Source organism: Nothobranchius furzeri, chromosome 8 (assembly GCF_043380555.1).
Source record: "Nothobranchius furzeri strain GRZ-AD chromosome 8, NfurGRZ-RIMD1, whole genome shotgun sequence".
NCBI lineage: Eukaryota > Metazoa > Chordata > Actinopteri > Cyprinodontiformes > Nothobranchiidae > Nothobranchius > Nothobranchius furzeri.
This window is the reverse complement of record NC_091748.1, coordinates 77,858,170-77,868,169: the sequence shown is the minus strand read 5'-3', so window position 1 is coordinate 77,868,169 and position 10,000 is coordinate 77,858,170. Positions and strand designations below refer to the sequence as shown.

At 47.2% G+C, this 10,000-nt stretch overlaps 1 protein-coding gene and 1 long non-coding RNA gene across 2 annotated transcripts in view; both read right to left on the bottom strand.

Moving 5' to 3' along the window:
* The window catches only part of LOC139071591 (uncharacterized), a 36,573-nt gene that overhangs the window by 21,594 nt on the left and 4,979 nt on the right, over nucleotides 1-10,000 (bottom strand). The window contains exons 4-5 of the long non-coding RNA XR_011521436.1: nucleotides 5,283-5,383; nucleotides 4,619-4,900 (exon numbers count right to left, since the gene is read on the bottom strand). This is a non-coding gene — a long non-coding RNA (uncharacterized lncRNA). The remainder of the gene's footprint in view (nucleotides 1-4,618; nucleotides 4,901-5,282; nucleotides 5,384-10,000) is intronic.
* On the bottom strand, nucleotides 5,594-8,942 carry mafaa (MAF bZIP transcription factor Aa). Its single transcript, XM_015971223.3, has one exon. It carries the CDS (start codon nucleotides 7,948-7,950, stop codon nucleotides 7,021-7,023), a length of 930 nt encoding a protein of 309 aa, XP_015826709.3. The 5' UTR covers nucleotides 7,951-8,942; the 3' UTR covers nucleotides 5,594-7,020.

Sequence of the window (10,000 nt, the reverse complement as noted above, 5' to 3'; positions counted from 1 at the left end):
AGTCAGTCATTTAACCGAAGTAAAACAATCCACAGAATCACATTTTATCATTTTTAAATACATTTATTTTATACTAATACAGAAAATAAGCGTTAGCAGCTAGAGACAAGCAAGAAATCTGGCCGTCAAAGAAAGACGTCCTCTTCAAGAAGCTCTTCTACACTGTAAAAAAGACAGCCTCAAAAAGTAGTTTCAATTTATTTTTCCTATTTCACTTAAGTCTCCCTGTTAAGTTTTAATTGTTAAACTCAATTTTGTGTGTTTTGATATTGTAAACTTAAAATTTCTTGTTATTTCAACAAATGATAAAATTTTCCTCATTCCCGTGCGTTCAGTCAACTTAAAACTGCAATTTATAGATTAAAAAAGTGGTTCTGCCCTCCGCGAAAGCTGCAGTGGGTGAGGTGCATTGTGGGTAGTCATGTTCTTAGTTATTTTGTTCTACTTTGAGGTGTTTATGCACATTTATTGTGGGTGTTTTTCTTGTTCTTAGTTTTTGTTTTGTTTAGTGTTCCAAAGGTGGAGTTATTTGTTGTTGTCGTGTTGGCACCGAAAGAACGGAGGGCGGTCGTAGGAATAAGAACGTTGTGCCGTTTCGCTCCACTGCACTAAATAAAGTTGTAGTTCTCGCTAAATGCCCAGGACTCAGCTCCTTGTGTTGTGTGAGGCGTGAGTTAGCTAGCATTTTTCAGCGTTGTTAGCTTCCTGCTTCCCCGTTATGCTGCTGTTTAGATAACAAGAGTTCAAACTATTAATCCATTTGTTTGGTTAACAAAACCTTTTCATTTGAATGGACAACCATACATGTCTAACTCAAATTTATAAGTTAACATAATGAAGACTTGTGTGTACGTTTAACAAGACAAAATGATTTTTCCACTTTGTAATCTAACAAGATTTGTTGTTTCGACTCACAATATAATATTCACACCAAGCGTAGTTATTATTTATGATATTTGTACAACTTGACAAATAGAGTTGAAAGAACGTGTTCATTTAAGTTGACGTGACTCGAGTTTTTAAGGCAGCTGTTGAACTTTCGTTTTTAAGTTATTCTGGCCTACAATTTATTACAGTGTATCCTCATTCTGTATTTTATTGATGGCACCTGTTTGAACTTCTTATCGATGTAAATGACCCCTGTCCACACCTTCAAACAGTCAGACTCCACCACGACCAAGACCCGAGAGCTGTCTAAGGACACCAGGGACAACCTGCACAAGAAGAACCAATCTACAAAATGCAAGCAGCTTGGTGAGAGCAGATCAGCCGTTAGAAAGGAGAGATCACTGACCACCTTCCTCCACATGGGAGCCCATGCAAGATCCCACCTTGTGAGGAACAAATGATCTTGAGAACAGTGAGGAAACGGCCCAGAACTACACGGGGGGACTGGTCAACGACCTGAAGAGAGCTGGGACCGCAGTAACAACGGCTATTATTAGTAACATGTTGCATCATAATTGATTTAAATCCTATAGTGTGCCAAAGGCATCCCTGTTCAAGACACCACATATCCATCTCGATGATCACGTGGTCGAATGAGACCCCGTTTGCCGTGTTTGGAGGGAGAGGAAGGCTGAGTTTCATCCCAAGAACACCATACCTACTATAAAGCATGGGGGTGGAAATGTCATGTTTTGGGGCATTAAAGAAGGAAGATGAGGCCATCTATCATGAGTTTTTGGGCAACAACCTCCTTCCATCTGCCAGTGCGGTAACATGAGCACTGACCAACATCTGAGTCGATCCAGGTCCATCTCACTGTAACAAACAGGAAGTCTTCATCCTAGTTTACATGCACATTAGAAAACCGGCCTCTCCAGTAAAGCTGGTTCCCCTCCGGTGTTCTGACCATACGTGCTTCCTCGTGGAATATTCCCACGGCAGCGTGTTACGACGGCTTCGCTGTTGTTTACAGTAAATTCATGTTTCTTACCACCTGAATGTTTTCTTCATAACTGTAATAAAACACCTTATTACACTTGTGATTTTATAGTTCCATGTTATAAAGCTGCTAATACGTATTTTCCATGACCGGACATTATTTTATTTATTTTCAGCAACATTCAACGATATTTCCAGAGATTAAAGGCAAAAACTCACATTGCCACTTTAAACAAATACGTGATTTAGTGGAACTTTCCGTCTTTCACGTTTGAAGTGATGAAAATTACACACCTGAATCGTTTTAAAAGTGGGAGAACTGGCTACGTCAGTGGCTGCCAGATCCACATCTGCCTCCGTGTAATTTTTGTTTTTCCATCTAAACCTTTCTGCTCGTTAGCAGAAGCGTCCGCCGGCTGCATTAGGACCGTGCAGAACCACGTTAACCCTTTCAACTCGTCAGTCTGACAGTCCGATTAGAACAACGATGACCCACATCTGATCAACTATCTCACACTCACAGTTCTTCACCTTTGCTGTTGGTAGAAGTCAAATCAATCAGAAGAAAGAGGCAAAACTTTAGTTTCAGCAGGAAAACGGCATCCCTGCAGATGAGACGTCTGATAGAAGAAGAAAAGATCTCTTCTATAGTGCCGCTCAAGACAAAACTCACGAGGCGCTTCACAAAAACTAAAAATGTTAAGAAAGAGAGAGAGTGAACAGGAAAGGGAAACCAGTGGATCCTGAGGAAGGTGGAATAGGTGGGGAGAGCAGAATAAAGAGAGAGAGGTGAAGAAGGTCATACAAAAGCCAGCTTGAACAAGTGAGTCTTCAGCTGCTTTTTAAAGGAGACCTCTGAGTCCACTGATCTCAGGCTCAGGGGGAGAGAGTTCCAGAGTCTAAAAGCTGCTGATTCGCTGCAGTTAAAACCCTCAGTGAGGGTTATGATTGCATCAGTGATTTTAAAGCTTTTGTGTTTAGTTTCATTCCATTTAAATGATGAATGAGCCGCACTTGTGTACCGCCTCTCAGAGTAAGGACTCCAAAGCGCTTTACACCACAGTGCATCATTCACCCATTCACACACACATTCACACCCTGGTGGTGATGAGCTACGATGTAGCCACAGCTGCCCTGGGGCGCACTGACAGAGACGAGGCTTTAAGAGTCTGTAACTAAAATCTGAAAAAGCACAGTGTGTGCGTGTGTGTGTGTGTGTGTGTGTGTGTGTGTGTGTGTGTGTGTGTGTGTGTGTGTGTGTGTGTGTGTGTGTGTGTTAAGAAGGCAGCATGTTCCCTGAAATTTAAACTTTGCAAACTTTCTGAATCATATTCAGCTTAAATTTTTTGATCTTAGAACGACAGCAATCTTATTCCTAAATCTCCAAACAAACTTTTATGACCAAATCTGTAAAAAGGTTTAAGATCACAGAGACGAGTGTCTCCGGTAAGCCTCGTCCGGGCGGACACGACCACCGGAGGAGGGGATGGAGGTCATGATCAGTCTTATTAAAAGGATGTGAACCCATCAGCTGCTCCAGTGTTTGTCTGCACTCTGTTTATGGTGTATGTGTGTGTGTGTGTGTGTGTGTGTGTGTGTGTGTGTGTGTGTGTAGGTACACTGTAGGTAAGCTGAGCCGAAGAGACGCTGACTGTGTCGAATCGCAGCAGCAGCAGCTCCAGACGCCAGAGACACACCACAAATCCCCCTCCTCCTCTTCTTTCCATCTCTGTTTCTCTCCATCCTTCTCTTCGCTTTGTTTGAGCTCAGATAGACTCCGGCGTGATTTACAGAAAGAAAAGCCCTCAGTGTAGTCCTGGTGATCTCTCTCTCTCTCTGTGCACGCGCACACACCCACACCCAGGACATGCCAGCCCCCTCAGCCCACTTCATACCACCACATCCTGCTCCAACACACACACACACAGCCTCTCAGAGAGGTGACGGCTGTCACACAGCTCAACGTTTCCTCTGAGTCAGCAGCAGCAGGAGGAGGAGGAGGGTGATGGAGAAGCCGAAAAAGGGCCGAGAGGACCGAGGAGGAGGAGGAGGAGAGATATTAAGAGAAAATTAAAATTTGAACTGTGCTGAAAACTGAATGTTCCTCCCATAAAGAGACTCAGCAAATTAGTTCATTTAGAGAGTTGGAGAGCAGAGATGAGACCGACACATGCACTGTAGGCTGAAATCAGAGTGTGATGAAGAGGAGTGCAAACGGAGCGATTTTAGGGAATTAATAAGAAACTGACGGCTTCCGTGTTTGGAAACGGGTCTGAAAGAGAATGTGAGAGGGACATGTTTCATATAAATCATGTTCATGCGCTCAGAAACGAGGAATTAAATCGTTAAACCTTAAAACTAAACACCTTTCTGTTTTTTTTCTAAGTTAAAACTCAAACACAAAAACAAAATTTACACTCACTAACAAATCAGAGGAGCTGCTGCAGGGACAAAAATCCCTTCAGACAAAACAAAACGTTAATATTGACAATTAAAACAAATAGAATATGACTGCAGCCACGCGCGCGCGCGCACGCACGATATGATCAGTGCCTGAAGCCCGAGACGGCGGTGTCACTCCAACACCAACAGCGTTGGCATCTATCTCAACCCGCGCTGCTCTCGCGCGCACACTACACCTGAGCGAGTGCACGAGCGCGCGCACACAGCAGCCCACCCGTTACGAACATGGAAAGTGTCATCGAACCCCGCGGACACGCGGGATGCTCACCTCGTCTGTCCGGAGGAGGAGAGCGGCCGGCATTCATCCATCCATCACCGTTCGACGAGGCGCGCGAGGCCCGCAGAGAAGCGGCCGTAGCCGGGGCAGGGTGGTGGAGGTCTCTGTCCTCTAGTGGTCCTCAACCTGTTTCTCTCTCACACACACACCAGGTGTGTGTGTGTGATGCAGCGGATCGCAAGCGTCTCTGAACAGCATGCGGGTCCACAGGGCAGCGCGGCCCGCGGCGGGATGCTCCGGTACCGTCCGACAGCGGAGCAGAACCGAACGGCTCTGAAAGACGGAGAAGAAACGGATGAAAACCTCAGACACAAAAAGCGCACTGATCGGAATAATAATAATAATAACAACAACAACAACAACAACAATAATAATAATAATAATAATAATAATAATAAACTAACCCTGAAACTGCCTTAGAAGCATGGATTGATTCTGGCACTTCAGTGAAAGCATACAAATATACAAAAAAAATATAATAATAATAATAATAATAATAACAATAATAATAATAATTTAGATTTGTGCTCTTCGGCCTGTAAGTAAAACTCTTTATTTAAATCCTAAAGCGTACAACAACAAAACCTTCCTCAACATTTTATTGAAGTAATAAAATAAAATATATGAATAATTAAAATCACATAAATCTCATTACTGGGTCAAGATTGTCGGTCATCCATGTGCTGCTAATCCAGAAAGGTTGTAGGCGACTGGACACCAAACAAGTCCCGCTGCCTTCACTCGAACCTTTTTGGACTAGAAAATAAAATTAATCATTCATGTACAGAATCCAAATATCAATTTTTTTTATTTGTTTCGTTTTAATCAGCTGTTCCGATCAGAAGGCCTAAAATAATTCCTCTTGGATTATTGAAATCACTGTTGGATTAAAATCATTTCTCCTTAATCCTAATTTAGGAATAATCCGGGCCGCGCGCTGGGACACAGACTGCAGGCAGCGACAGGTTGGGACAGAAATTTTATTAAACATTATGAAAACAAGAGTTTCAACAACTTTCCATGTGCAGGTTTCCACTTGCTGACACGCTGATCGGATAAATATAGAAATGTTATGTACAGATACACATCAGCACTGTGCAGAAGACCCCGCCCCTCCAGATGTTGCTCTCAGACGGCACCAAAATACAAACGAACATCCTTCTAATGTTTTTATTACTGAACTAAACTTGGTTGCACTCGTTTAGTTGACCTGTTTTAATCACGTTTGCATTTATTTGGTGATTCTTGTTCATTGCAATGGTTCCGATCCAAAACTCGCTGTTTATTACTGTTATTGTTATTCTGCAGGTCTGTCCATCCAACAGGTGGAACCGGACGCTTCTGCACAATATTGCACATTTATCTCGGCAGCACGAAACGCACGAGCTCGCTGTTGACAGGAAGATGAAGAACAGTCATCTTCATCACAGGCAAAGTCCATCAAACACCAAACATCCATCTGATGGGTTAAGACTGCGGGCTGCAGGCCCGGAAACAGCGTCAGCAATTCATTAAATTTAAAAAAGAACAAATAAAATAAATGATTAAGTCTTTTAAATCGTCTGATTGGTGCATAGTTTTAGCAGCAGTCGTTTGTCCTTCCAGTCCATCTAATTCACATCAGAACCCAAACGTTAGTCCAGGTGGATCTCAGTGCAGTAAAGGCTTCTGACGTCACACATGTTCAGGTGTGTGTGTGTGTGAGGGGCGCGTACGATAGACGATTTGCATGCTGTAACATACAAACATTTTGAATTAAGACATTTCGAATAATCCAAGCAACAAAATCCTTAAAAAGAGAGAAAACCGCAGGTGTCACATGTGAGTTTCTCCACGTCATATTTACAGGTGGGAATAGACAGTCAGATCTGGCTCAGCTCTTCTCTTTTTGTTCTTTTTTTTTTAAAACAATAGAAGAATTGATTGAAAATAGCAGATAGGGACGCATCCAGAGCAGATTGTTTTCAGTCTTTGCGCCTCTCCGGGGGGCGGAGAGGTGAGGAGGAGGAATTGTTGTGGCTTTTACGCATACCCAGGTCCTACTGGTGACAGGGGATGGAGGGGGAGCAAGAGGAGGAGAACCATGGCTCATGCTTTGACTGGAGGTACCGTACATGTCCTGCATGCAGGGTGGAGGAGGTGCAGCAGCGGGCCTCCTCCTGTAGAGTTCTGGGAGTTTGTGAGAAGAGGCGGCCTTTCGCTTCAGTCTGTATAAAAACACACATTCTGACTCAACACCCCCCCCCCCCCCCCGTAAGACTTCTGAATCCCCCCCCAATTAAGCTTTAATGTTTGTTTTCTGTTCAAAAATAAACTGTAAACAAAGAGGAGGAGGAGTGTTTGGGTCGGAACCGGACAGGGGCCCAGAGTTCTGCTCCCGTCCCGGGAGTGTCTCACATGAAGAAGTCGTTCTGCTTCCCGGACGGATCCCTCGTGCTCGCCGGCCCGCCGGTGTTGTAGGTCCGGCTCGCCAGCTTCTCGTACTTCTCCTTGTACAGATCCCGCTCCTTGGCGAGGCGCGCCACGTCCTGCTTCAGCTGCTCCACCTGGTTCTGCAGGGTGCACTTCTCCGTCTCCAGCATGTGCCTCTGCTGCACGCGCTTGAAGCGGCAGGACTGCGCGTAGCCGCGGTTCTTCAGGGTGCGCCTCTTCTGCTTCAGGCGGATCACCTCCTCCTTGCTGAAGCCCCGCAGCTGCCGGTTCAACTCCCGCACCGTCATGCTGACCAGCTGCTCGTCAGAGAAGCGGTCCTCCAGGCGCGCGTGGTGGCCGTGGTGGTGGTGATGGTGGTGGTGGTGAGCCTGGTGGTGGTGGGCGGTCGAGGCCGTGGACAGGTCCTCCCCGACGTACTGCTGCCCGCGGAAGCCGTCGTAGGCCTGGTGGTGGTGGTGATGGTGGTGCGCGTTGCCGATCAGGGCCTCCACCGCGTCCTCCGGGGTCAGGTTGAGCGCCTCCGGGTTGATGTGGTGCTGGTAGCTGGGGATCCAGTACAGGTCCTCCAGCTGAGGCTTGCCCCCGTTGTTGTGATTGTTTGGGCCGCTGCTGTTGTTGCTATTGCCGCTGCCGTTCACCCCGTTCGGGAGGCCCTGGTTCGGCTGCGCCCCCGGGCTCGGAGCGCAGAAGCTGGGCGATGAAGGCACGGAGGAACAAGGTGTGCTGAGGGGGGTGGAGGACAGGGAGCCGGACGGGAGGCGGTGGCAGAAGCGCTCGGCCTCCAGCGGCTCCTTCTTCACCTCAAACTTCATCAGGTCGAAGTCGTTGACGTACTCGATGGCCAGAGGGCTGTTGGGCAGCTCTGCGCTCATGGCGAGGTCGGTGGCCATGTCAGTCCATGCGACGACTCCTGCCCTCACAGCCAAACCGACGGCGGGCAGCCCTCTCGGAAACAGGTTGCGGAGCTGAATAAAAGCCTGTATGGTGTATATATAGGCACACGCACACGCCCGGTGCGCGGGGCTGCTGCTGCTGCTGGGAGGAGGAACTTCTTAAGGCTGCTTGTTCCTCAGACTTCTATTTATAGTGGGAGAATATACGTCTGCATGTAGATGAACTTGTCCACCTGCCAGCTCCGCTCCGCGCGCTGCTCCTGTTGACAACTCCTCTCAGGTCAGATGGACGCCAGAATACCAGGAGACCCCGGAGCGGCGGAAACTCGAGCCCGGTGAATTTGGAGACACCGACCTGTCGTGTCCTCGCGTCACCCCGCCGCGCGCGCGCCTCTCTGATTTACAGTCCTCCCAACTTTTGGGTTTTTCTCTCCTCCGCGTGATTCCTTAGGAATTCTCCCAGCATCCCCCTTCGCCTTCTGCAGCTTCAAACTTCACCGCAGCATGGCCCGAGAGGAAAAGTTTCTCACAGCCACACTGTGCGGTGCGCAAGCGTGCGTAAAAGATGCGCCAAAAGTTCCAGAATCCCAAACCGGGCTCGCAGGTGAGATAATGTTGTCAAAGTTCTGGAGAGTTTGAGAAGAAGCGTCAAAGTTCAGCTCCCCCCTGGAGACGCAGCGGCGTGTCCCTGCTGTCAGTCCAGATGGCTCCTGTGTCCCCACCTCTCCGGGTCGCGCGGCTGACCTTTCGTGTTGTGGGTATAATTTTATGCATGTGAGAAATTCCGCTCCGTTGTCTCCGACTGCCTCTGAATTCCTCTAAGAGCCGAACGGAGGAAACCACGGAGTGTCAGAGAGGCGCAGGAACGCAGCCACTTATAAACGAGTACCGCCCCTTCCCCGCACACCCGACCCTCCCACTCAGAGGTGTGACGGGCCAATGGGAGCAGACCACGGCCGAGGATACTATGGTCCAACTCGGTCCGGTCGAGGAGAGCCGAGCGGAGCCGAAGTGAAGAGGAGGAGACGCACAGGGAGGACAGGTGAGGGAGATTCCCCCTCTAGTGACCGAGCAAACGCCACTGCACAGCGGGAGCGGAGGCGCGAGAGCCCCAAAGTCTCGGAGACACTAAAATAAAGTTTATTTGGAACCAGGAAGAAACCTAAAATGTTTATCTGGATTCAGATTTCATCTCAAGAAGAAAAAACAATAATTTTACGCCCAACTGCAATAAATTTACAAAATTTGGACTAAATTTTAGTGCCGACGGAACCCCTTTCATAATAAGACTTATAAATGTGTTCCTATAGTGCTTTTTGCTTTTCCTCCATAATAATAAAACACAATTAAAAAAAGACAGATAAACAGAAAGATTCCTAACAAATATAAATTATGTTTAGAAATAAGAATAAATCATTGATCCAACTTTTAACAGAGTTAAAACCTCTAAAATCTTCAGAATAAAACCACTTTTTGTGCTTTTAACTGTATCAAAAACAGCTTTTTATGTCCACTTATCTCCTTTAAGGCCTCTGACACCACAGACCAGCAGATCTATCAATCACAGATCGATCTGAGGCGCGCGCCATTCTGCCAAAGAGGGAAAAAATCAATCTGCGTTTCCGCGAGGCTGCGGGAGTTGCGGCCGCGCGGGTTAAGTATGATTGGACAGTCCCGGCAGGTTTTCTTTCGCAATTAACCACAAATTGCACCCAGACTCATCTCCGCGGATCGACGGATAATTAAGCCCCGCGCGCGCGCGTTTCCATCCCGGACACATTGAGGTGGGGTGGGGGTCTCAGGTGTGGGGGCGGATGAGCCGGATGTCGATATCTCTGATAAGCATCGTGAGAGGAGTACATGGCTGCGCCTGACCCGTTCAGCCTCCTCAGCATCCCCCTACACGCACACGCACGCGCAAATACAGATGCTATATCCGCGCACATCAGAGTGAAAAACAGGTGGCAGTAAGTTTAACTTGGGCTGATGTGAACAGGAAAGCTTTGCGCAGCTGCTGAGCCACACACACACACACACACACACACAC